General features: G+C 43.0%; 2 protein-coding genes and 1 long non-coding RNA gene across 9 annotated transcripts in view; 2 read left to right on the top strand and 1 right to left on the bottom strand.

Moving 5' to 3' along the window:
- Positions 1-56: 56 nt before the first annotated feature.
- On the top strand, positions 57-5,210 carry LOC134060122 (uncharacterized). Its single transcript, XR_009935134.1, has 4 exons — positions 57-196; positions 728-786; positions 1,301-1,468; positions 3,591-5,210. It is a non-coding gene; the product is annotated as an uncharacterized LOC134060122 (long non-coding RNA).
- Positions 5,211-13,240: 8,030 nt separating this feature from the next.
- LOC134060121 (cold-inducible RNA-binding protein B-like) lies at positions 13,241-14,084 on the bottom strand. Its single transcript, XM_062516732.1, has one exon. The coding sequence runs from the start codon at positions 13,980-13,982 to the stop codon at positions 13,563-13,565; it is 420 nt and encodes a 139-aa protein (XP_062372716.1). The 5' UTR covers positions 13,983-14,084; the 3' UTR covers positions 13,241-13,562.
- larp7 (La ribonucleoprotein 7, transcriptional regulator) overlaps positions 13,984-27,978 on the top strand; it is a 19,401-nt gene continuing 5,406 nt past the window's right edge. The window contains exons 1-10 of one of the 7 annotated variants that reach the window (XM_062516728.1): positions 14,384-14,535; positions 14,848-15,075; positions 15,268-15,452; positions 15,879-16,043; positions 17,038-17,143; positions 17,865-18,221; positions 20,102-20,237; positions 23,692-23,882; positions 24,838-24,941; positions 26,519-26,601. In XM_062516728.1, coding sequence (XP_062372712.1) covers positions 14,868-15,075; positions 15,268-15,452; positions 15,879-16,043; positions 17,038-17,143; positions 17,865-18,221; positions 20,102-20,237; positions 23,692-23,882; positions 24,838-24,941; positions 26,519-26,578 — 1,512 coding nt within the window. In that variant the 5' untranslated portion in view covers positions 14,384-14,535; positions 14,848-14,867 and the 3' untranslated portion in view covers positions 26,579-26,601. Of the gene's footprint in view, positions 14,122-14,383; positions 14,541-14,645; positions 14,753-14,847; positions 15,076-15,267; positions 15,453-15,878; positions 16,044-17,037; positions 17,144-17,864; positions 18,222-20,101; positions 20,238-23,691; positions 23,883-24,837; positions 24,942-26,518; positions 26,602-27,978 lie in introns of those variants that run through there. The other 6 variants (XM_062516725.1, XM_062516727.1, XM_062516722.1 and 3 more) reach the window with 6 other exon arrangements.

Here is a 27,978-nt window from a genome sequence, read left to right as displayed (position 1 = left end):
CGCAGGGGTATTACTAAGGAAAAGTATAACAGCAAAATGCGTTATGACGAAGGACCCCAAAAAGGCCGCCCGCCGCCATCCGATTCCATCCATGGCTTTTGTATGAGCTTTTGTGTGATTATGATAGAATACGAGTGAAAGTTAAAATTGAAAGTTGATTAGAAACGTACACCTGCGATACTGAAGATTCGTTAAGGTGAAATACGTCTTCTTGGTACACGAAATAAAGTTTGTCGATTTGTCACCGAGTTAGCCAACTCGTCATTAGCCACCATGCTCCCTTTGTCTCGTAACGTTGGATTATGTTATGTTGACGCTTATAATAGTGCACATCTGACTTACTTATTACCTGAAATCCCTGTGTGTAAGCGTTCACTTGATGTTTTCACAAATATACAAATGGGGATACGCTAACTTAAATGTTAGCATGATCAGCCTATTTTTTATTATTCACATTCTCCTCGATCTGACTGCTCTCATCAAATAAATTACCACGGTCCTATTGTGCTTTCATGTTTCTGTGTGCAGATGTAGATATCAGTGTTAACAACATTCAACCGAATGAAGTTCACTACAGATGTGAAACTGATTGGCAGAGCATTGAAAAACTCAATATAATCTACACCCACCTCGTTGACACTTTTCTGTTGCACTCAACATGAATATGCCCAAATTAGTGACTCACTAAAAGTCATGAATGATCATTTAAATAATCTCTGTTTCATAGGTCAACCTTGAAGGAACCACAATTTGCAGGAAACATCCTGGATCCTATGTGGACCTATGGTAAAACGATTCACTTTTGTTACCATCACTGTGAAACTCCTCTCTGAGCTTAGTCAATTCTTCTGATTGCGTGTTATAGGTGTGGACAGGAAGGGAGAAAAGGCCACACTCAGCAGAAGTGTTTTATTGTTCAGATGTTGTTAAGTGTTTCGGCGTAGTGTCTTCCAGGGGAGTCACTAGGAATTACGGTTTACTGGGGCACTGTGTCGTTTGTGTACATGTTTACTGGGGCACTGCGTTGTTTGTGTACATGTAAGACATTTTTTTTACTGGGGCACAACTTATTTTTACTGGGGCACGTGCCCCAGTAAAACCTGCCTAGTGACGCCCCTGGTGTCTTCTTCAGTGTGCCTCAGTTACAAGTTACAAAGTGAAGCCTGCTCTTATCCATACTTGCCCCTTAATCCTCTGCCCCCTCCTGTAGTCCAATCGATCACAATCTCTTAAATTATTAAGGTCAAATAAAATCTATCATTCCCTGTTGGACTGTTTAATTATACCCATCTTCCTTTAGGAACTTCTGTGCAAGGATGTGACCCACAGCTGGAGGGAGCATGTGACCCACAGCTGGACGGAGCGTGTGTTCAGCCATTGCGGTAGCATTGTGTACATCAGCATCTCTCCACACGGCAGCCTTAAGGATTCGTTTGAGACTGTGTAACAGGCCCTGTAAGCCATAGAGGTGAGTGCTTATCATCATCATTACACCTCATATCAGTGGCGGCAGTAGCAGGCCAGCCGAACCCAGTCCAGGAATGTTCCAGTAAAATAATTGGTGGTATAGCATGTGGTATAGCATAAGGTTTAATTCCATTACAGGGACTTGGCACACTACTCAGGTAAAGGGGACAGGTACTGGAAGGCCTCGGTATTCAGCCCTTTCAGCTGTTGTGTCTCCACTGCTTACAGGACATACCCTTGCAGCCGTTGCTCCGCAATATGGCATTACAGCTGCAGCCAATACTTTCCCCACACTGATACATTTTCACTTACATGTTCAGTTACAGTAACACATTCTTACTACTCACTTATCCACTTTGGAGGCTAAAAATGGTTTAAAACTTCAACCTATGATTAGCATTAGGTTAAAGAACTGGCCTTGCATCATGCCGGCTATCACTATTGTGCCCTTGAGACACATAAATGGACAACACGAGGTGACTTCGATAGCATAGGAAAGAGATACCCGACTTCCAGTTTATCCTGTTTGAAGATGTGTGGTATTGGTGACGTTTTCACAAGTGAGGGTGTGTCGAGGTGTAATGCGGAGAGGCTAATGGCCTGACAGTCTGAACACAAAGGTCTCAGGGTTATGAGGCCTGTGGGTCTGGGCTACTAGCACCAGGTGGCCCCCAAATTAGCCTGGCCCAGGCTGGCTCTGAAGCCGGCTATTATGTGAGTTGCTTTGGATAAAAGGGTCAGTCAAAAGAATAGTAGAAGTATAGATCCTAGATTATAGATTATACATTCATCAGCTATGGATGCAAATGATACAGCTATTATAGAGAACACTGAGCCATGCGTTTATATGTTATATTGCTGTGTTGTCCATCACAAGAAGAAATATGAAATACATGTATATGCACTTGAGGGCACTTTTATCATGGTGGTTGACTACAGTTAACCTCGCGGCGTATTCCAATCACACAGATGTTGACGGAATGCTTATCTCCTCATTGGGCGTTTTCACTGTAGGACTTTGGGGGGAAATTTTACCTCTATCGGGGGAGGTATTCCGTGCAGCTCAGAATACGGCACGAATTTGGTGTGAGGTGTTAACTGGGGGTGAATGACAAAGTGGAAGACTACACGCATTTGTAAATCCAGCAAGGCAGACGTTACAACTATTAATTAGAATTGTAACAGTAGTATTCTAATTCCTACCAAAAGTCTCTGTTTCTCATTCTGGTTGTGGCTTTGGATAAAAGTGCCTGCTAAATGGATGAATAGAAATGGACCACGTTAGCTTGTTGAGTTGAGATACACTGAATGAACAAACTAATCTCCACTAAAAATGGGATTTAAGTTCTCAGAATTTTGACGGTATATGCAAGTAATTACTAATGGAACCATCATAATGCAATATTTAATTTGGTGTCTTTTGACTTCAGTTGACTCAATTTGAAAATCTAGGCAAAATCGAAGAATAGGCAAGCTCTTGCAAAAATGTTGATGTTTAAAACCAGCACAAATATTTCCTATGTTGATAATTTAGGTGTTAATGATATTCATGTTACAGTAACTGAACATGTAAGCAAAATACTAATAATATATTTAGAGAAAGTGTGCCAGTGTATTTGCTGTAGCTGCTATGCCATTTTAATTAATCTAATTAGAGTCACGCTGGGCAGCATGGGTAGGTCCTAGAGTCAGAGTCAGTGGAGACAACAACAGCTAAAAGGGCTGAATAGCGGGGCGCTCCTGGACCTTTACAATGCTTTAATGTTAAAGGCCTAAATGTTTTTTCATTGCTGTAAGTCACTTTGGACAAATGTCTCTGCCTAATTAAGAAATGTAAACGTAAGTTTAAAGGACTCAGTGTCATCTGATCATCTTACAAAATCGCTTAACTCTGTGTAATGCTATCATGCAATCATATGGTAGAAAATTCAGTGGAGAATGCCATTGATTACCACAGCTGGCCCTTGAGTTTTGAGTTGATGTGCGGTTTGATTTGTGTAATGTTGTATATGAGAGATGTCCAACGTTCTGCAAGTCGAGGCAAGGCAGAGCTGCTATGTCTCAGATTATTATTCCAGTCTGATTATAAAGCTGACACAGTCGTCTTGATTCTCTGACCACAGAGGACGAGGATGAGGAGGAGGAGAAGAAGAAGAAGAAGAAGTCTCGCAGCGGGAGGAGGGAGAGCGGCCCCCAGTCCACCGCCATGGAGACGACGGACTCCAATCAACCACCACCCATGTTGCATCCACCTGAGTGATACGCAGCAGCCATTTTGTGCTCGAACACTCACCACCCACCATTTTCCGGTTGAGAGGAAGGGAATCAATCATCCAATCACAGTGAACCCAGCACCTGCACGCTAATACAGGGGTTAAGTGCCTTGCTCAAGGGCACAACGGTGGAAGCTGGGAATTGAACCGACAACTTCCAGGCTACTGCCCGCGTCAGTAGCCCATCCAGGACGTGCACCAGCCCCGCTGCAGTAACAGAGGCACCAGTATCCACGATATTCCGCAGCCAACAATGGGGGTCGCCATGACACCGAGACGGTTTTCTATTTCCGGCGAAGCTGCATTGTATCTGTTTTAACGTGACGGTTTACGGTGCTTAACATATCATAACGCATATAAAAGTCAACTTTTCTATTTTATATCGGTTATATGTGATGCAGTATATACATGCTGAGGGCAGAATTGTCAACATTTCGAAAGAAATCTAAGTTGAGGCATAACCTAGTTTGCTATGGAGAACGCACATGTTAACAGAATGAACGGAAGTTGAAAACAGTATCGTAACCATCGCAACGATACATATTTCCGGGTTAAGGAAAGAGGTGAATAATCGAAGGCCCACCCACCCACCCACCCACTACCCAGCTCACACAAACTGAACACCCTTCTGGCGTCTGGCAGGCACCACTGCAGCATGTGTGTGCAAGACTCGACCGCCAGAATCAGCAGCGGCCTTTTCCCACGGGCCGGCACATTACTCACCTCACTCAAGAAAATATCATGAACGTGCTACCTCTGCGCCACATACACCCACCGCGACTGGACTGGACTGGACTGTTATAAACTATTGAAAACTCACGTCACTACTATGCACTCTATACTCACAGCAACACATGTAGTATTAGTGTCTATGCTGATATTCGATCAGCACTTTTTTGGACTTTACCCTCATTACTTCATCATTGTTTATGTCTCTGGCACAGTGTGCAAAATGTTTTAAATGCAATATTTGCACAAACTTGTGCAACGCCTTGTCTTGTCTGTCTCTACCTACTTGTCTGTCTATGTTGTGTTTTAGGTGTACCAGTCGCTGGCTGTGTACACTACTTCTTGTATGCTAAATGCTAAATGGGTCATTCTATGAAACAAGACCCGTTTGCGTCCAGAACTTTTGATGAGATGCAGAAGGCCACAAACTAGAACAAAATCAAATATACTTTATTGATGACATTAGACATATTTATTCACATTAACTTGTCTGTAAGTAGCATACTTAATCCTACCACACTATCACTCTAATTAGACAGGAATGTGATGTTTTGGAGGGTGATCATGTCTTTAATACTGTGGATTAATTGAGAAGAAGTTTACTTTTGATGAAAATGTTATAGTGGAAAAGGCATCCGTTGACCCAAATGTTTTTTTACAAACCTGCATATTGGACTGTGGAGAAACGTCCTTTTATTCTGCTGGGTAATTACTTGGTTTATAGTCAATAGATTGCCAATAAAGTTCACTTTGACTTTGACATTGACACGTGTCTGACGTGTGTGTGTGTGTGTGTGTGTGTGTGTGTGTGTGTGTCTGAGTGTCTGACTTGATTGTGTGTGTATGTTTGTGTCTGGTTTTATTTAAAGAGTCACTTCACCCCATAACTCCACCCACTTCACATTTCTGAAAACGGCTTTGAAAATGGGCGAGACGTTCTGAAATTTGGAGAGAGAGTGCAGCACTGCTGCAACCAATCAACCATGGTGATTTCGCGTCAATCTGGGAATGAGCGCTGCAGACATGGCTTATCACAGGTAGGCTAATCAGGGCAGCAGGTGTTGGGGCGTTTCAGTCCTAATTTGTAACGACCCGGTGACGTAGTGTCGGACTAGAAGTGCAGGACAACGTCAGCATTCCAATAGTATTTTGGACCAACATGCCATGGCATGTTTTCAAACGGTAGTATGCGCGAGAGAGCAATATCTCCAATACAAAATCAGACGAAATGTTACTTTTGTCGAGAAACACGATTTTTGTCAATATTAACCCTGGTAATAGTACAGTTCACCACTTACAAGTATTTTCAATCAATCAACAGCTCAAAAAACCTATTTTAGGGTGCAGTGACCCTTTAATGATTTTATGTGTGTGTCTGTGTGTGTGTGTCTGTGTCTGTATATCCACCTCTGCCAAATGAATATAATGTAAAAATGTGTGTGTCTCTGGTTTGAGTGTGTGTGTGTGCGTGTGTGTGTGTGCAGCTGAAAGCGAGCAGCAGGACGGTGGGGACGATAAGAAGGACGACTCCCTGCTGAAGGCCAAGAGGAAACGCAAGAAGATGCACAAGGAGCAGCTGAAGATCGGAGGAAGAGGTCGTCCCTCTTAGGGTGCTCTCCAAGTAAGACACACACACACACACACACACACATACAAATACATATGCACACATGCAAAAATACACACACACTCACTCATACACACACATGCACATGCATGTCAATCACATTGATGGTTTGTGGTGGTGGTGTAGTAAGGAGCAGAGCTAGCATGTAGCAGCCTCAAAAGTTGTAGGTTCAATTCCCGGCTTCCACCGTTATGCCCTTGAGCAAGGCACTTAACCCTGAGTTGTTCTGGGGAGAGTGGCCCTGGTAATAAAAAACAACTGACACATTTAAGTCGCTTTGAATAAAAACATCTGCGAAACGGGTAAATGTAAATCTATGTCTCCTTATGTATCTACCAGCTTTTACAAAATTACCACTTTAACGTTAGGCATAGTAGAATGTTATGTTAATCTTATATATATTTATTTTATAATCAATATCTAACAATTGATTGATTGATTGAACAATGATATTAATAGTTGTTATTAGGACATGGACATTGCCAGGTTAACAAGGTCATCATAATGTACTCATGATAAGGGAGGTTTTTATTTGTTGCATTTAGTTTGATCAATCAAACTGTTTGAAGACCTCAATGTAAGCCTCTCATCCTCCCATCCACTTTCTTTCTATGCTCTGCCCATCCTCCACACAGTCAGTACCCCCTTCCTGATTGCCGTGCCAAAGACGTGCAAATTGGGGCGGGTTCCATCCCCATTGTCACTCCCCAGGAGTAGTCATGCCTAGACAGAGCCATCTCAGGGCTATTAAATGTATCTGACTTCACCTTGACATTTAAATTTATTCATTTAGCAGACACTTTCATCCAAAGGGACTTATACATGTGAATTACATTACAAGGGCCTTTGGGCCAATGTGCTTTTGATGGTGCTTGAGTCGACTCAAGTCTTGTAAAGGTGGAAGGCAGGGCTGAGTCAGGTAGGGGATTCTGCGCCAAAGCTGGATAAATGGTCTCTGACATTATGTCATTATGTCAGAGACCGCATTACTAGCAATTGATCAGGTCACCACACAGAAGCAACAGCTCTGCTTAGTAGTAGGATAGGAGTTACACACCGCACATTGCCTTCTCAAAAAGGATGTCATCAACTTGTGATGGCCCAAGGTATAAGATAATAGGAAATGATAGTGAAAAAATGTAGCAGAAAACATTCTGAGGAGTGGACCTGGCTCCCGGCCTAAAACATATTGTTACTGTAGCAAAATGATGCCAGATCTAGTAACCTCGTCTTTAATTTGAAATGACCTGACAATCTCAGGAAATGCATTTAAACCATGATAAACTAACTGGTTTACATGTGAAGACCCAGGAGGTAATGTTATTAAATTCAAAGTAAATATATGCTTAATCAACCATGATTTTCACAGATCGCGTCTGTATAAGCGTGCTGCTGAATTAACTTAAAACACCAAGTTATCTTCATCCTTTTACTTTCTGAGAAAGCGTCTTATTCCCAACATTTTAATTATTCTAAATGTATTCCTGATCATGTTCAAATTAATGGCAGTGGCCTATTTCACATTTTGTCACTTAACCAGAAAAATAACAGGGGAATGTTAGGTGCAGGGACTAGAAGAGGTTGAGTATAAAGTCAAGAAAGAGACCAAAATCTCTTTTGGTTAGAACCAATTGAAAATAATTTTATTTAGACATTATTATTTATTTTGACATTTAATTCAATTGACATAAAAATACTGTATATAAGTGAGACTGATTCATTCAAAATATGAACTGATATAAAATATATACAGTGTCCTCCATGAAACGCATGCTAAAGTTGACTATGAAGAGGAATATAAAATCATCTGCACATACTCTTGCCCATAGCAAGTCTGCCAAGTTTGAAATCAATCAGACAAACGGTTGGAGAGATTTGCGAATAACAGACAGACAGACAGCCGTTCCTGTAATATACAAATAGGTGCTTTACCCCCTCCTCCCTCTTTCTGTTTCTTTAATTTTCTTGCTCTCTCTCCTTCACTCTCATTTGTACTTTACCCCACTATCCCTGCCTTGCTCCCTCTACCCCCTCTGTTTCTCTCCCTCTCTCCCTCCCTCTCTGTCTTTCTTTCCCTCCTTCTTGCTCTATGTCTCTATCTCTCTCTCTCTCTCTCTCTCTGTCTTTGCTTTACCCATTTTAGTATGGCCCAAGAAGTCCATGAGTGAGACCTCACCCAGAACTAGTATGGAGTGTGACGCCTCCGCTAGCCCTCCGTGCGACCAGAGCAACGCAGCCGTGTGGCCCAACTCTCATCTGACGTTGCCGGTTTGACATGACTCAGCGTAAACCTCTTTCATTATGAGATTCATCACTTATTAACAGAGTTAATCTCTAATCTCTTATCTGGATTGGCCTCTAAACCTACTGAGAATAGAACCTTTTCACGGCAGCCATTTTGACATGAAATAGTAGAGAGGGGAACATTACAGATTATTTGGTAAGGGCGGATCATCACATAGCACATGACAATAGGGAGGGGCGCTTAAGAAATAGTATTGGCCTCCCATGCTGAACGTGCACAGCGTGCAAAATAATACTAAGCCATCTCATTCACAAGAACCACAGAATTAAATAATTTACCACATACAACATAATGAATGTACATTTAATTGCATGCCCTTGCAACAAATATGTTGGTAAAACAAACAGACCCATCAAAACACATGTTATTGAACACATCAGCCATACGAAAGGATTGCTATTTCACTGAAGCTGCCCACCCTTTGACATCCCTTACTGTTACAGTTACTGTCTCTTCTCAAGTTAGGAAGTGTAATAAGGCTGATTTGACATGGAACTATACTCTCTTTCCAGCGTAAGAAATCTTAGTCCCTTTTAAATGTGATGTTAGCAAGCAAGATGCTAATGGTCTAATCCGATTCAATGATCTGTGCTGGAGCTGAAAGTTGTATCACCAAACTCAGAAAACAGCTGGATGAACTGGAGAAAGGTAAAAAATCAATTGTTTAACTCAAGGAGAGGTGGAAAATGAGTGTAATTCCCCAGATGGTGGAATATCTCTTTAAGATGATATTTCAAGTTACAGATTTTTCTTAAATTTGTGTTCACTTAAACATTGTGATAACTCAGTGCCCTTACTCTTAATCTGAGATTCTAAAGTTTTAGTCTTTTAGTTGGCCATGGTTTGCCAATTTCTTCTCTGTTTTCTCGTTTCACACTTGCAGGTTTCTCTGAAGAGCTTCCCCTACAGCTTTAGCGTGTCAACACTCCTCAATCGGTCAGTCTGCCTTTTCATGAGCATTTTGGAGAAGAGCTCTTCAGCTCTCATGGTCATGTCAGGAGACACAGAGACTTTAGAGTCATTCCAGTGACGTGCCTTTGCCTTTGCTGCTGCCAAGACATGACATCCTTCTCAGAACATCAGATGATGACCGTACGAGGTGGCCCATGTCCTGCTGGTATGTCGGACCAGGCTCCATGTACCGTTTGAGCTCAGAGGCGGTTAAATCTCTAAGTCTGTGTGTGTGTGTGTGTGTGTGAGAGAGAGAGTGTTAGTTTGTGTATTTGTGTGTATTTGTGTGTGTTTGTGTGTGTGTGTGTGTGTGTGTGTGTGTGTGTGTGTGTGTGTGTGTGTGTGTGTGTGTGTGAGCGTGTGTATGTGTGTGTGTGTGTGTGTGTGTGAGTGAGAGAGAGTGTTAGTGTGTGTTTGTGTGTGAGTGTGTGCATATCGGGGTGGCCCATGTCCTGCTGGTATGTCGGACTAGGCTCGAGGTACCGTTTGGCTCAGAGGCGGTTAAATCCACTCACAGAAGGTCCTCACATAAACCCAGGCAGTGTCATGACTGCAACTGTTTGCGACTCCTTTGGCTTGGGTAAAGTCAAGTTAAGTATCAAGTGCTTTTATTTGTCACATACATTTTACATGTAGTGAAATGTAAAAGGGTCCTTTGCTCTGCATTGAAGAAAAGGTGTACACAGTATATAATAAATAAATAAAGCCCCACAATTAGAACTTTTGCAGATGAACTTATTGGATGTCACAAAACATTGCCGACCCCAATCATTCACAACATGTTGTGAGAGAGAGAGAGCCATTTCATCTCTGCTGTATAACATCCAGTTGAGAGCAGCATTTTCCCCAAATGTCCTTGAAAACTAATTTGTTTGTTTGACTTGTCTGGTTGTTTTTATGTCGGGAGTTTGGTTTGGTTTGGCCTGAAGAAGATCCCACTGCGGATCGAAACGTTGCCTTTTTATATAGTTAATAAAGTGTATTTTTGGAGCCTACCCAGTGTGCGGACCAATCCATTCCATTGTCTATACTTTTGTCTGGCACCTGGATTAATTCTGTGGATGTGCGCACCTCAACCAAACGCCGGGGAGTTTGGTCAAAGCAACTTCTTCCACTCATCTTGTTCCAAGGTCCGACGTTACTCCTACAGGCCCTAACTTAAATGATGGAAAAAGGTCCTTTATCCTGAATAAGGCGTCTGGGGAACAATGTGATTTGTCTGACTGCACAAGTGAACCTAGCTGTGCTGAGCATGCTTTTCAAAGTGACACCGGTACTGCCTAGTTTGAGTCGCTGCATCCAGCAGCCAGGGATAGACAGTATTTCTGACATGTATTTAAAATAAATATTTCAAATACATAATGTATGTTGCTATTTGCGCTTTAGTTTGTTGAAAATGACAACCTATTTTGTATCAAAATACTTTATAGGGGTGCATTTTTGTAGTTGTAGTGACACCATAAAAGTACAAAACAACAATGAATGCAGCCTTTGACTGGTGCTGCTGGTCATTTGCCCAGAGTTGTTGTGATCAGACCATTGAGATCCAGGAAGATGATTATGCAAGATAATTATGTGCTCTCTCTCACACACAGCTCCAGCTTCCTGAGATTTTTAATCATCCAATTAAAACACATGGAACAAGTTATGTGGTTGCCCTGCAACAAGTTGGCCCATATCGCTCGACACACAAATAACAACAATACAATAGTTACATTTAATTGAGGAGAATGAGAATAGCAGTAATAAACAACAATGTCAATTCAGCCAATAAAAGTAAACAAGCACTATAATATACAAACCATAACACATAAGAAACGCTTAGTAGATTAGGTGCAAGTTGAACAGATAGGCCTATGCCTTTAGACACCTCTTGAAAGACACAAAGTTATCACAGGAATGGAGAGCACCGGGCAACTAATTTCATCAATATGGGAAAAGAGTCTTGAATTTGACCTATAGCAGTTAAGGCTGGTCGCCACAACAGACCGCACTGTCATCAGAAGACCGCAGTGTGTGGTTGGGTATTTTAATTTCCCCAGATGTGTTGTGTAGTCAAGTCAAGATGTATATTTCATCTTATACACAACCATTGAACCAACAAAGTAAATGCAAAGTTGGAGACTTTTGTGTAATTATTCCATATTTTGGTGTAGTCATTCTATATCAGAACACCTGACATACAATCCAAATAGTCTACAAGAAACCTCAGAGTGTTAACTTTCATATGAGACCAAGATTATGCTTCTACACAAGGGGGTTCATGTGCAGTAAGCATTTGTCTGCATTTTGGATAGCCAAAAGTCCTATGGAGAATTTCCATAGGGGGTTTTAAAAACACATGAGCATACCTTGGCAAATAATGGTCTAGCACTCGTATTTCATGCTATATTGATCTACATTTGCACCCAGCTTCACAAGACCTGATGCTAGGGCTCAGTTGTGTTTCTAAGTCAGTTTATATGACTTAGAGGGCTGATATGTGGTCAGTTCAGAGACGCTTGCAATCCACCTGGAGGAAAAAACTATATTCTAACCTCTGTGGCCCTGTGTCAGTAGGCCTACATCACACATATGAACACAAGTAGTGTTTATTTAGGAATATGGCTACTATACCCTGTTCCGGATCTTGGTTGTAAATAAAGGTGAAGTTCTATATATTTTGAGCACTTTGTCTTACCCTTTGGACTACACTACAAGAATGTTAGGATCCAAATAACTGAAAACTATAAATCAAACTCAAATTCATGGCAGGGTATGTTAAGGTTTTTTTTTAGCAATGCTGCAAGACAACCACATAACCGGTTCCGTGTGTTCTGACTGGATAATACAAGTTTACAATATACACATAGGGCTCTCTCAGTTACTGGCCCCAAACTTTGGAATAGCCTCCCTTACCATGTCAAGTCCTGCAAAACCATCTCCAGTTTTAAGTCTAGCCTGAAAACCCACCTTTTTACCCTTGCTTTTAGTCCTGTCTAAATTACTTTTGTTTTCTTATCTGTAGGCTACTAAAGATTGTCATGTCTTGATTGATTCCCACGAGTACAAACTTTCAAATGATGTATAATATGACTATGCTACATAATCTAGTGTCTGAAAATTATCTACAATGTTGGGGGGAGGTGATGGAGGGGGGTAGGCTATTTGACCCGGTACAGGGTCTATGCATAACAGTGAGTGTCTTGTCCCATCCTCGCACATGGCTCCAACGATCACGATGTCACTTCGTGTTTCTTTTTCGTAAAATTGCTAAAACTCGTTAGTTTCTACACAGCAGTTAGAATAATGTGATTCAACCATAAACTAAGTCTAAGAACTAGATCAACAGCTTCTTCAGTGTCGGGATGGGGAGGCTGGAACAAGAGGGCCGCATGTAGGCCTACATTTCACAAACTTAAGATGCAAAGTCAACTACCCAAGCTCTGCCCAGTCAAGCTAGCAAACCAAGGGTCACAGTGTTAAGTGAGCAAATTAAGTGTCACAAAAAGTCGTATTTTCCACAATGGAATTTTAGTCTGTTTTGAGCCCAAGCTTTTCACATAAATGCACTTACTAAATATACCTTTTAAAAAAATATATATATGTATTTATTATAGGTGTGAAAGTGATTAATGATCAAACAATAACCCCTGAGACTAGAATGAACTCTGCTGGTTGATTATGGTGCGGATCCAACATCTTCCCATCCTGTGCTTCTCTCCTTCCTGCCAGGTGACCACGAGTGAAGATCCTCACTAACCAGGAGTTGAGTGGGCCTCCCGAGTTTAGCTGCTAGCAGCTAGGCTACTTCAGTCAGCGCCGCGGATTGACGCCTTTGTTTAAAGGCTCCGTGTTCACCTCGCAAGAGCTTTGATTCTGAGCAATTATAGCACACACAAACAAAAATCGCTTTAACTCTTTATTTTTGATCCATTTCAACATAACATTGCATTATATAACAGTTAGACCAGGGCTCATTTCCTGTTAATGGAAAATTTGATCCCTGAGGAACGTTTGGAAACACACGCATATCATTAACGTCGTAGACATACGCAGCTTTTTTTACAAGATTGATTAACTTATTTATCCAGGGACGCTTACGCAGAGTTAGGTGTATTACAGTCCAAGAAGAGGTTGCTCAGCGTTCCGCTTACTGCATCCTGCTTTAAAGGTTGCGCTGCGATGCAGTAAGATGTGCCCAGTTGTTTTTGGTCAGCATTATCCACGATCACCAGCCTCCGCCGCCGCCGCCGCCACTTCCATATCCTCCTCTGCCACGACCACCACGGTATCCTCCGCCGCCGCCATATCCTCCGCCTCCTCCATATCCTCCGCCGCCGCCATATCCTCCTCCTCCGCCGCCACGGTAGCCACCGCCGCCGCCACCACCACCGCCAGGCTTTCCGGCCTTGTCCACGCGGATCGTTCTTCCGTCGACAGACTCTCCATTCATCCCATCCTTGGCGTCTTTAGCATCATCCGGGTTTTCAAATGTGACGAATCCAAAACCACGCGGTTGCTGAGTGTCCCGATGTCTGGCAACGTGAACGTTTGAGATGGCTCCGTACTTTGAGAAAGCATCTTCAAGGGACTGCTCCGTTGTGTCGAAGCTAAGTCCGCCGACGAACAATTTTCCCTCGTCAGACATGTTGCTGCTGTACACCTCGTGTCGTGTGCCGTTGAGCAGCAGAGAGGCTATTCTTCGTGATGTGCGCCTGTCTGAATCCGGGGATTGTGAGAAAGAACTACGGCATTTCGTCGGTTTTTATTGGCAGTTCCCGAACGAGGTGCATTGTGGTGAATATCTTCACGCCCCTTTCTTAAAATTTCGCGCTAGTATTTTACGTCATCCATGAGCGACAACCGGCTACACATTTTATAATCCTGTTTTATTATTAAAAGTATTTTGCAATCAAATTACACCAATGAAAACAAATACAATACGTTTTATATTATAATATGTTTTCATGTAAGATGTATCAATTTTGTTAATTACAGAAACGCAAGGGAATTAACACAAAATCATAACAGCAAACTGCTTTATCACGAAGGACCCCAGAGGCTGCCAAACGAATCCATGGCGTTTGTGTTGGCTAATGTGTGGTATTCTAGTGCAAGTTGAAGTTGAATGTTGATTAGAAACGTACACCTGCGATACTGAAGATTCGTTAAAGTGAAATACGTCTTCCTGGTAACACAAAGTAAAGTACATATGAAAGACCGAGTTGATATTTGATTGTTTTGTCACTGAGTTAGCCAACTCTTGCCATTAGCCAACCTTGCTAACTATCTACTAGCGTTGTTCCGCAGAGGGTGGACGCTGAGCTTTGGTTGTTATATTGAGGCTTCACGTCTGACTTAATTGTTGCCTAGAGTTACTGTCATACAGCTAGGGACTACAGTTCGACATTCAACGCTGTAGGCATAGCGTATTCTTGTTCTCTGATGAGCTTTGTGCCATGCCCATGTTGTGTGTTACGATATACCTTAAGCTAACCGACTTCTAACGTTAGGTTTGGACCAGACACCAGTCATGACTGACACCGATAAGAGACCTTCGGGTGGAGATACTTCCAGTAAAAACCCGAACGAGGAGAAGAAAGAAAACGAGAAAAAGAAGCGATCTCGGGTCAAACAGTTACTGGCAGATGTCAAAAAACAAGTTGAGTTCTGGTTTGGCGATGCAAACCTCCACAAGGACAGATTCCTGAATCAACTCGTCAACGAGTCGAGGGATGGATGTAAGCTTTCGCTTGATGTTTTCGTGAATATGGCTATGGGTATACGCTGACTTAAATGTTAACATCCTCAGCCTATTTCTTATTATTCACATCCTCCTCGGTCTGACTATTTCCCCAACTAAATTACCACTGTGATAGCAAGCATATGAAATGATCTCAGTCGTATATGTTCTTTCATGTCTCTGTGTGCAGATGTAGACATATCAGTGCTAACAACATTCAACCGAATGAAGAAGCTCACTACAGATGTGAAACTGATTGCCAGAGCATTGAAAAACTCATCCAGGGTGGAGGTCAACCTAGAAGGAACCAAAGTTCGTAGGAAACGTCCACTTGGGGAGGATCCTAAGGACGTGGACCAGCGCACCGTTTATGTGGTAAGGAACTTTTCACTTGTGTTACCATCACTGTGAAACTCCTCTCTGAGCTTTCCAGTCCATCCTTCTGGTTGTGTGATTGTTAGAGGGGGTTGGGGCTGAAAGGGAGAAAAGGCCACACTTTGTAGAAGTTATTGTTCAGATGTGTTTCGATGTAGTGCCTTCTTCAGTGCGTTTCTAAACTAAAGAGAGAGAGAGAGGGGGGTTGGGGGGGGGTGAAGTCTGCTCCTATCCATACTCGCACCTTCCCCTTCCTCCGAGAGCACAATGGAAATGAGCCGTAGAGCTTTATTGTGTTATCCTGACTCATTGTTTTTGTCTTAACGTATAGTGCAATGCTGTATTATCTCTCAATGTATTATGGTCAAATAAAATCAATCAATCAATCAATCCGTGTGTGACCGTTTGATTACCCATCTTCCTCAGGAACTTCTGCCCAAGGATGTGACCCACAGCTGGATAGAGCGTGTGTTCAGCCATTGCGGTAGCATTGTGTACATCAGCATCCCCCGGTACAAGTCCACAGGGCAGCCTAAAGGATTCGCCTTTGTGGAGTTTGAGACTGTGGAACAGGCCCTGAAAGCCATAGAGGTGAGTGCTTATCATCATCATCACACCTCATAATCAGTGGCAGCGGCAGCCGCAGGCCAGCCGAACCCAGTCCTGGAACGCTCCAGTAAAGAATTGGTGGTAGTATAAGGCTCGTCTCCATTACAGGAACTGGGCAGGAAGGCCTCAGTATTCAGCCCTTTCAGCTGTTGTGTCTCTTCTGCTTGCAGCTCTGTTGCTCTGCAATATGGCATAGCAGCTGCTGCAAATACTTTCCTTCACTTTACATGTTCAGTTACAGTGACCAAAACTCTCTTACTACTCGATTATCCATTTTGGGCTAAAAATGATTTAAAACATCAACCTAGGGTTAGCATTATGGAACTGGCCTTGCATGTCGGCTATCACTGGTGTGCCCTTGAGAAAGACACTTAAAGCCTACCTTACACTGATGCACAAGATTTGGGAAAGATTCTTGAAAGATTGTAGTCTTTTGAGTAAAGCTTGAATGAGGGGCATTAGTTAAAAGACTACAGTCTTTCAAGAATCTTTCCCATATCTTGTCAGTGTAAGGTAGGCTTAACCTGAGATGTTTAGGGGACACTGACTCTTGTAATGATTGACATTATGTGAGTCACTTTGGATAAGAGGGTCAGCCAAATTAATAAGTATAGAATATATTCATCAACTAGAAAAGCAAACCTCCGCCAAACGAAAACACAACTGCCTCCTTGAGTGGAAGAGAGAGAGATGGGGTGGGATCGGGAAATGACCACATATATAATTATTTTTATATTGTAGTGAGGGTCACCTACGTATTGCATATCCAGAAAATCATCAGGAATGTATCAGGGGGAGAGCAAACCTTTCAAAGGAGATGAACACCTCTGCACAGTTAACTCGAGTGCCCTCTGTGTTTACTGGAGCTGTGTTTCTCTCCCATGTTAACTGGAGCTGTTACATGGAGTCATCTCCCCCATGTTAACTGGAGCTGTGTTTCTCCCCCATGTTAACTGGAGCTGTGTTTCTCCCCCAGGTGTTGCACAACCCCTCTGAGGATGCCCCGTGCAAGCCTGGCATGTTCCCCAAGACCAAGAAGAACAAACCCCTGCCCCGGGCACCAGGTGAGGATTCCACACGAGGTACAGATCTCTGAAGAACTCTCTCAGTTCTCCGTTCAGGTGGATTTCATTTAGAGATGCACCGATTGACTGGGATTGTCCGGTTTTCACATGATGTGTGTGTATGCGTGTGTGCTGCCTCACTGCAGCACATGCTCACATTCTTTTTATACACACTATATATCATCTGTCCATCGGCCAGCAGTTATCCTATGAGCCTAAGAAGACAGCACTGTGTATGTGTGTGTGTGTGTGTGAGTGTGTGTATGTGGGTCTGGTGTTTTTGTATTGCCAATATTGTGATATAGTTGATGTAAATAAGTCACATTGGACAAAAAGTGTCAGCCAAATGCGATGTGATGCTGTTGACCTGCTGTGTAGCATCTGTCCTCTGATTACCTTTGCTGACTAGGTCTGCATCTAGAGCTCAGTGTCACATACCATCATCACATGTGTCCTAAGACAAACTCACTATCCATGTTTTACAGCCCAGCTGATATGAGCGTGATGTGAACCGAGTTTGACCTGATGATCTGAACGGCAGTGTTGGGAATGTAGCTCTATAATAGGTATAATGGGAGACAAAACTCCAGTAGTTTGTGAGAGAGATGACTTGGGAAGAAACAGAATAGTAAAAGTCTGGTTTTCAGGAAGTAAAAGTCCTACCTTGTATCGGTATCTCAGACTATTATTCCAGTCTGATTATAAAGCTGACACCGTCGTCTTGCTCTTCTGCCCACAGAGGACGAGGAGGAGGAGAAGAAGAAAAAGAAGAAGAAGAAGTCCCGCAGTGGGAGGAGGGAGAGCGGCCCGCAGCCCGCCGCCATGGAGACCACGGACTCCGCCAATCAACAGGAGGAGAAGGGCGGCCAGGCAGAGGCCGCAGACGTGAAGAGCCAGCCGCTGCCACCGGGCGGCGCCGACGACGCGGGTGCGGGCAGGGAGGGAGACGCTCAGACAAAAGCCCTCGCCAAGCGTGCGGAGAAGAAGAGGCGGCGGTCGCAGAGCACGGAGGGGGCAGACGACAGCAGCAGCGGGCAGGACGGCATGCCCGCCAAGATGAGGAAGCTGGACGAAGAGTCCGAGGGCGACATGAAAGGTATGTATGCGGACATTTGACAAAAGCCCTAATATCAAATCAGTCCAAACTACAAAAGCACTCAGAGAGCGCAAACCTCCACTAAGCGAAAACGTAAACGCATCATGGATCCAGACAGTGATACGGATCACTCCCAAAATTGAACCTTGGGTTGATTTCATCGAAATCCATCCACAACTTTTTGAGTTATCTTGCAAACAGACAGACAGACAGACAAGCAAACAAACAAACAAACGAACCCTGATGAACACATAACCTCCTTGGCGGAGGTAATTATTTGTTAGGCATGTGTTTTACCCATTTAAGTGTGATGTAGTGTGTGTTCATTGGCGACAACAGCAGCACCACATTACATTTATTTGGCACTTTTCTAGTTCAGAAGTTTTACAGTGAAGGAGGAGGGTCTCACTTCAACCGCCACACATGTGAAGTACCCGCCTGAGTGATGCTCAGCCGCCATTTTGTGCTTGTGCACTTTCACCACCCTCCATTTTGAGACTGAGAATGGGGGAATTAACTAGTTAATTAGTCGGCCAATCACAGTGAACCCAGGGCTTGCATACTGTTACACAGATAACCCTTGTTGAAGTCTTTTCTCTACTCGCACAGGTGCCCCTCTTTTAGGTTACATTCAGTCAAACTTGCCCCTCGTTTTTTTCCCCACATTTATGACGAGATGCCAAACATATCTGAGCGGCAGCCATTTTGGTGACGAGCGGCCATTTTGTGTTAGAATACTCACCACCAACCATTTTGAGGTTCTGAGTAAGGGGATGAATTGGCTACTCACAGCGAACCCACACCCTGCATGCCACTGGCATCCAGTTGGACCAGCGCAGCTACAGCAAACTGCAGTGACTCGGTTGAGTCCACGGAAGACTTGTGGCAGTGTAAATAGAATGACCAAAACGTAATGTTCGTCTCAAGCCCGCTGATACACAGATAACTCTTGTTAAGGTATTTTATCTACTGACATAGGTGCCCCCCCCCCCCCCCATTAGTTTACATTCAATCAAACCTATGTGCTTCCCCCCTCATTGGAGATTTCTGTACCACTTTGGGGGCAGCAACCACAATTATGACCAGATGTCTTACACATACATATTGCTAAGCTAGATACCACCCTGGTCTCCTGAATGTACGTAGATAGTGCCAGCATCTGGATGGGGGCAGCAGCAACCAAACGGTAAATCAAGTGTCTCTGATATCCAGCAGACATGGAAGGTGTTGGCCCAAGCCATATGGCGTATGTTGACGTATGGCACCTAATAGAACCTAGAATAGAACTAGAACAGACTCAACTAGCTTTCTAACATCTATGGTCATGCATATCTATGAGCGATGGGCGGCCATTTTGGTGATGCGCTGCAGCCATTTTGTGCTAGAACGCTAACCAGATATAGTTATAGTATACGTTATATATATACGATATAGTTTCTTGGCACTTTCCTAGTTGAAGTGTTCTAAGGTGAAGGAGGAAGATCTCTCTTCAACCACCACCCAGGTGTGTAGCACCCATTGATGCACAGCAGCCATTTTGGGCTCAATACTCACCATCCACCATTTTGAAATTGAGAGTAAAGGAATCAATCTGCCAATCACAGTGAACCCTCAGCCTGCATGCTACTGGGATCTAGTGCAGCTACTTTTTTTTTTTTTTTTTACATTTTATGGATCTTTGTACTTTTGTCAGAATGTGTCTGTGTGAGTTTGGGCATGATTGACTGACTACATTTGTGTCTGTGTGTCCAACTTGACTCTTGTGTGTTTGTTTGTCTGACTGACTTGGCTGTGTGTGTGTCTGGTTTGATTGTGTGTGTGTGTGTGTATCTTGGCTATGTGTGTCTGGTTTGATTGTGTGTGTGTGTGTGTGTGTGCAGGTGAAAGCGAGCAGCAGGACGGTGGGGACGATAAGAAGGACGACTCCCTGCTGAAGGCCAAGAGGAAACGCAAGAAGATGCACAAGGAGCGGCTGAAGATCGGAGAAGAGGTCGTCCCTCTCAGGGTGCTCTCCAAGTAAGACACACACACACTCAGTGGCACAAGCACACATGGGGGGGGGGGGGGGGGGGGGCAGTGGTATTGTGGTGGCTAAGGAGCTGGGCTAGCATGCAGTAGCCTGAAAAGGTGTAGGTTCAATTCCCAGCTTTCACCGTTGTGCCCTTGAGCAAGGCACTTAACCTCAGGTTGCTCCGGAGATCGTGTAGTCCCTGGTAACATAGTTGACACATGTAAGGCACTTTAGACAACAGTGTCTGCTTAATGAATAAAGGGAAATGTAAATATATAGACCAATAGTCTACACTAGTGGTTCTGTGACTTCAATCTCTGGACGACCCTTCGCATATTTGTTTCCCCTATGGCACCCGAAGTCCATTTCTTCCTTTTTACTCAGAATGGTATTTGTATCACCATATATACAGTATATCTAGTTTATCTTTTACACTTTAACTTTTCACATAGTAGAATATGAGCTTAGTTTTATCATTACTATAATTGATATCACTATTGTTATTTACAGGACATGAAGATAATGTACTCGTGATAAGGGAGAATATATTTGTTAGGTTTTTATTTGTTACATTTAGTTTGACCAGTCATACTGTTTGAATATAATACCTTGAATTGGACCTTGAATTTCCCCTTGGGGATCAGTAAAGTGTCTATCTATCTGTCTGTCTATCGATCTTTATATCTATTTGAAAAAAACACACACAATGTAAGCCTCTCATCCTCCCATCCACTTTCTTTCTAAGCTCTGCCCATCCTCCACACAGTCAGTACCCCCTTCCTGATTGTCGTGCCAAAGACGTGCAAATTGGGGCGGGTTCCAACCCCATTGTCCCTCCCCAGGAGTAGTCGCACCTAGACAGAGCCATCTCAGCGCCATCTGAAGGCTATTAGCATCTGAAGGCTATTTGCATCTGAAGGCTATTAGCATCTCAGGGATATTAGCATCTCAGGGGCTATTAGCATTTCAGGTTTCTGGCTTCACCTCTCACATTTACATTTATTCATTTAGAAGGCACTTTAATCCAAAGTGACTTGTGTCTGTCAATTGCATTACAAGGGCCCTTGGGAACAATGTGTTCTTAATGGGGCGTGAGGAGACTCAAGTCTTGTCAAGGTCCGCAAGGAGATGTCAACTTTGGTTTACCACTTTGGTTTACCGCTTCCCCATTGAATCAGTTCTCACTTTCAATATCTCTTCAATATCTCTTCCTGGTAAACCAGCTTACCATGAAGCGCTATACAAGACTCTCACATGTAGTGATCCACGCTGCCATAATAACTGGCTCCCTCATCCCCTCCATCTGAGCTGCACAGCCGTTCGGAGGACCCCTCTCACCCCCCCTCCATCACTCCTTCCAGCTACTATCACCAGGCAGGCGTTTTAATGTACCACTGGCCCGTAAAACATTTACAAGAAATCCTTCATCCCTTCTGCAGTGGCCATACTGAACAACACAAAATGGCCACCACAGTCAGCCGATACCTCAACACCCCATGTCTTGTCTTTATTTATCTGTGTGAATGTTTATTTGTGATTGTAGCCTTGTCAAAGAAAAAAAATCTGTAACCCTTGCGTAACAGACAATAAAGTATTATCTTATCTTATCCTAATGTGGAAGTCAGATGAGGCGATTCTGTGCCAAAACAGGATAACTAGTCACTGATATTATACAAGAGATTGCAATGTTAGCAATGTTTTGATGAAATGAGAAGTTACTCTTGAAGGGTACTCATTTGAATGAACAGTGGCCTAACCCTCGTATGAACATAGTGAAAAGTATACATAATATAGTAGTGGGAAATAATAATAATAATAATAGTAATAATAATAATAGTGAAATAATGAAAAGACAAAAAGGTCCAGGGTGCCCAAAAAGGTCCAGGGTGCCCAGGAAGTCCAGTTAGATATTAGAAGGTGCTCTATGGGGTCGGGAACTCAATTGAAGATAGAAAAGGGAACCCCGATGCCCTCTTTTTCAAAAGTATTTCAAAAAGCCTTTATTTAACTGGCTATTTCATGAAGAATGCTGCCTGTGCTGTTACGAGTGGGTTGCTTCTCCCTATGTTTTCAAACTTTCTATCATGAAATAGCATTTTTTTTTTTTTTTTAAACCAAACACTGGCTTATTCAGGCTTGTTTATTTCATCTCTCCATTTTGAAATGTGTGTACCATGGTGCGGCCATGTACCTCCTGGGATTCCTCTACAGTCATTTCCTGTGTATTAGCCGCATTGTGTATTAGCCGCATTGTGTATTAGCCGCAAGACAGTGTTTTATCCAAGTCAAAAGAAACAAAAACATATTAATAACATCTTAACTGCCCCCTGTGTAGTAACCTCATAGCTGAGGAATTTTTTTTGCTAAATCAATGTGCAGGCTGTGGGCTAGTTTGGAAATATCTACAGTATTTTTTGGTGGCTGGTAGAAGCATTTTCGCTTGCAGAAAAGTGGCAAATTCATCAAAAATATGGTTGATTTTCTCTACGGTAGTAGAAGTAGCATAACTCGACAGAACACTGTCGCACGCACAAAACGATGCCAGATCCACTGTAGTTAACCTAGTCTGCATCTGCATTGCAATGAAGACACGATGATCACTACTTTGAGATGACCTGACAACCATGACAAATTACCTGCTGGATCTTCAAATTTAATCCAGTTAAAGTTATTAGTTGTGTTGAAATTCAAATTAAATATAGGTCATTGCACCCACCTTGAGACTCATCTGGTCATCACCACACGCACTCTGGTTGACACAGGTATGCTCAAATCCTTTAAAGGGCGCCCTCTTGTGGAATTATATGCAATTGAAGTGAATTTTCTATAATGGTGGACGGTGCAGAAGTCTAGAGTGAGTACTGTCCAACCAATGGCACTCCAGATAACCTGATGTATTATTTATTTAAGTGCTATGAATGGCCGATTCGACTCTCAGTAATGTCGATTAATTTGGGATCGACACAGACTTCTCTTGTTCAATTCCTCCTTTATGTTCTTTGGCCTTTATATTATATTGTACTTTAATTATGTAATGCTCGTTTACCTTTTCTCTTTGCCTTTATTATTCCTTTGGATGCTCCTTGTGTATGAAATGTGCTATACAAATAAACCTGCCCTGCCTTGTTGATAGTTGGGTAGTTTTTTTATTTTATTAGTTTGGCACTCTGGTGTCCATTCATGATCCACTATAACATTCTCTCTCTCTCTCTCTCTCTCTCTCTCTCTCTCTTTCTTTCTCTCTCTCTCTCTTCTTCCCTCTGTTTTTTCTCTCCTTCACTCTCATTTATGCTAATTTATACTCTTTTCTATCTCTCTCTCTCCCCCTCTCTCTCTCTCCCTCTCTATCACTCTATTTCCTCTCTCTCCCCCTCTCTCTCTCTCCCTCTCTATCACTCTCTTTCATCTCTCTCTCTCTCTCTCCCTCCCTCTCTCCCCCTCTATGTCTCTGTGCGTTAGGAGGGAGTGGTTGGAGCTGAAGGAGCAGTACCTGCAGCTCCAGAAGACCAGCATGGCCGCCCTCAAGAAGTCCATGAATGAGATCACGCCCAGAACCAGAACAGAGGCCGCCATGGAGTGTGACGCCTCCGCTCCCTCCTCCGCTCCCGCCATCGTCGCCCCCGCCCGCCACAAGCACGACCAGAACAACGGTACCGTGCGGCCCAACTCACATCTGACATCAAGCCATTCTGGGGGGGGGGGGGGGGTAATCCTGTTATTATGAGGTTCATCATGTATTAACAGAGTTTAATCTCTAATCTCTTATCTGGATTGGCCACTAAACCTACTGAGAATAGATAGACATTTTTCACGGCAGCCATTTTAAAATCAAACGTCAAAATTGGGCCAACAGTAGCGAACGTTCATGGTGCGCATGTTTTGATGATTTGGTGCTAACATTCCATTGTAACCGTAAATGCAGTGTTGCCTTTCTTCAAACTCATGTCCAGTTCCACTGTATGTTGGCGGAGAACTCAGACTGTTTGTGATCGTTTGCCAATGTTCGCCGAAAACTCAAGGCTAACAGAAAACTGTTTGCAAACATTCGCCTGCATGTTTGCGAATTTGAATGCACCTCAGGTGTTGCTAAATAAGCTAGTGAAGTCTCTTTTAAGTGAAGCAGAATCAGAACCTTGATTAATGTCATCAGTGACACCTGGGCCTGACATATATTTCATGTCCAATATATTCCCTAGATGATCTATTATGGCTCATCATCGACCACAGAGATACCGTCATTTCCCCTACTATTAGCCGCGCCTTACACATTGATTTTGCAAAATGGCTTCAGCTATGAGGTTAATACGAAGGGGTCATTTCATATGGTATTAGTGTGGTTTTGTTTCTTTTAACTTGCATAAAACTCTGTCCTGTGGCTTATACACCATGCGGCTAATACACAGGAAATGACTGTACTGGCGAGTTCAAGAGCACTGATGTTTTTCATTTATCGACAAGGAAAGGGCAAAGTCACCTGACACACATTCTCAGGTTTTATTGAGTTATTGATTGAATGCTGTTTGCTTGTTTGCTGTTTGTTTAGGCGCACGTTCATATTTGATTTATTTATTGATTGGTTCTTGTTTGTTTGTTTGTTTGGGACAGGTGAAGAGGGCAGTAAGGAGACTCCTAAAGGCCCTCAGTTTGAGAGTGGGCAGATTATCAAGATCACACACTCGCAGCCTCTGCCCGGGAAGAAATGTGTGAAGGTACTGCAATTGTGTGTGTGTGTGTGTGTGTGTGTGTGTGTGTGTGTGTGTGTGTGTGTGTGTGTGTGTGTGTGTGTGTGTGTGTGTGTGTGTGTGTGTGTGTGTGTGTGTGTGTGTGTGTGTGTGTGTGTGTGTGTGTGTGTGTGTGTGTGTGTGTGTACTGTGCATCTGTGTGTGTGTGAGTGAACCTCAAGGAAAGAGTGTGTGTGTGTGTGTTGTGATCGTCCACACACATGTTTTGTGTGTATGTTGTGATTGCATGTGTGTGTATTGGTGGTGTGTGTGTGTGCGCATGTTGTGATTTTTGGTTGTGTGAGTATGTTGTGATTGCACGTGTGTGTAATAGTGTTGTGTGTGTGTGCCCGCATGTTGTGATTGATGGTTGTGTGTGTGTGCGCGCATGTGTTGTGATTGATGGTTGTGTGTGTGTATATGTGTGTGCGCGTGTTGTGATTGATGGTTGTGTGTGTGTATGTGTGTGCTGTGTGTGTGTGCGCACGTGTGTTGTGACTGATGGTTGTGTGTGTGTGTGTGTGTGTGTGTGTGTGTATGTGTGTGCGCGTGTTGTGATTGATGGTTGTGTGTGTGTGTGTGTGTGTGTGATCAGGGGCCCGTTGCACAAGCAGAGCAGACACGGATTCATCAAGCCAGGTGTAAGTTATTCGGTGTATGTGCGCGTTCTCGTTTCTCCCCAAATAACTTGCGGTTGGAATAAAAAAGACGCGAAAAATAGCGTCTTGCACACAAAGTGAACAACCGCTTTTGATATAGACTAACAACGAGATAAAGTTTTACTTTTTTGGATGGGGGATCATGATTATTTCTGTTACATAGCGGGAGTAGGTGTGGCAGATCAACTGAATGCAAATTTACGTATGCACCCACGTGAGAGCTTCCTTGTCTCGGCACGCAACGTCATTAAGAAGCGCTTTGCCACCGCAAAGATGCACAAAGTATCTTAATTTGTCTTAAAAGCCGAATTAGTTGAAAACACCTTCGAAAACACCTTCGAAAAAGTGTCCCCTCCACTTCCAATCAACTACTAGCCTACAGCAGCCTATTCATCAAACATCTGTCAAAAAAGAAGCAAACAACGAGTAGGCTATGTTATTAATTATAAGGCCACCATAATTTAAATGACATCCATATGGTATTAGGCAGACATTCTGCTGTGTTTTGCGAGTAAATGCATGTAGCAAATAATATATAAATGGAATCTACAGCTCTTTAAAAAAAATCACGTGGAGGTCTCATTTGAATGACAGATAGCTGAACCAATCAGCTAATGTAATTACCATTAGAATCAACTTATCTTGGATGTTAGCCTGGTCAGGAGCAGGCTAGCTCCACAGAATAAATCGCCATGGTAACTTATACCATAACATATCCTGCTGCCCCCTATCCCGCTTTTGTGCAACTGGATCACGGATAAATTGAGCCAGGATAACCAAGATATCCCGGGTTAATCCCTTATCCTAGTTTTGTGCAATAGGCCCCTGGAGGCGCTGTCAGAGTTGTCGCCGGTGCTGTATGTATGTGTGTCCGCGTGTTGTGATTGATGGTGTGTGTGTGATCAGGAGGCGCTGTCGGAGTTCTCGCCGGTGCTGTATGTATGTGTGTGCGCGTGTTGTGATTGATGGTGTGTGTGTGTGTGTGTGTGTGTGTGATCAGGAGGCGCTGTCGGAGTTGTCGCCGGTGCTGTATGTACAGTGCCTATAGAAAGTTATCATACCCTTTTGAAATAGTTACTTATTTTGTCTTGCAGCCTGAAATCAAAACCCATTTTTAAAAAAATCTTTTCCAGTTTTATTAACAAATCTAGCTGTACAAGATCAAAATAATGAAAAAAAAGTCAACAGTTCTGAAAATTAATAAAAAATTAAAAACTAGAATAACAGGGTTGGAAAAGTCATCATACCCCTGACTTAATACTTTGTAAAGCTTGCTTTTGCTTTCATTACAGCCATCAATCTGTTTAGATATGCCTCTATTATAGCTTTGCACACCTAGATAGGGGAATATTTGCCCAATTTTCTGTGCAGAAATGTTAAAATTTAGTCAAATTCTGTAGGGAATGGCGATGGACTGCTCTCTTCAAGTCAATCCACAGATTTTCTATAGGATTTAAGTCAGGGCTCTGACTTTGCCACTCAAGGATATTCACCATCCTATCCTTAAGCCACTGCTTTGTTCTTTTGGCAGTATATGTTTAGGATTATTGTCGTGTTGGAAGGCGAATGACCTCCCCATCCTCAGCTGTCTAGGGGGGGACGCAGGTTTTCCTCAAGAATTTGGGTGTACTTGGCAGCACCCATTTTCCTTTCTATCCTGACCAATTGCCAAGTCCCCGCTGATGAGAAACATCCCCAAAACATAATGTTGCCCCCACCATGCTTCACACTAGGTATGGTGTGTTTTGGGTGTGTTTGGGTGTGTATACTGTGTTTGGTTAGCGCCTGGAGCTCAGTCCAAAAACTTCAATCTTAGTCTCCAAAAAGTTCAATCTTAGTCTCATCTGACCATAAAAGCTTTTTCCACATGGTAGCAGAATATTCCAGATGTGTTTTTGCACTGAACTCCAAGCGCAATGTTTGGCGAAAACCAACACAGTACACCACCCAAAACACACCATACCTAGTGTGAAGCATGGTGGGGGCAACATTATGTTGTGGGGATGTTTATTTTCAGCGGGAACTTGGCAATTGGTCAGGATAGAAGGGAAAGTGGATGCTGCCAAGTACACCCACATTCTTAAGGAAAACCTGTGTCCCTCTCCTAGACAGCTGAGGATGGGGAGGTCATTCGCCTTCCAACACGACAATAATCCTAAACATATACTGCCAAAAGAACAAAGCAGTGGCTTAAGGATAGGATGGTGAATATCCTTGAGTGACAAAGTCAGAGCCCTGACTTAAATCCTATAGAAAATCTGTGGATTGACTTGAAGAGAGCAGTCCATCGCCATTCCTTACAGAATTTGACTACATTTTAACATTTCTGCACAGAAAATTGGGCAAATATTCCCCTATCTAGGTGT

Source organism: Sardina pilchardus, chromosome 16 (genome assembly GCF_963854185.1).
Source record: "Sardina pilchardus chromosome 16, fSarPil1.1, whole genome shotgun sequence".
Classification (NCBI taxonomy): domain Eukaryota; kingdom Metazoa; phylum Chordata; class Actinopteri; order Clupeiformes; family Clupeidae; genus Sardina; species Sardina pilchardus.
This window is presented reverse-complemented; position numbering and strand designations above follow the sequence as displayed.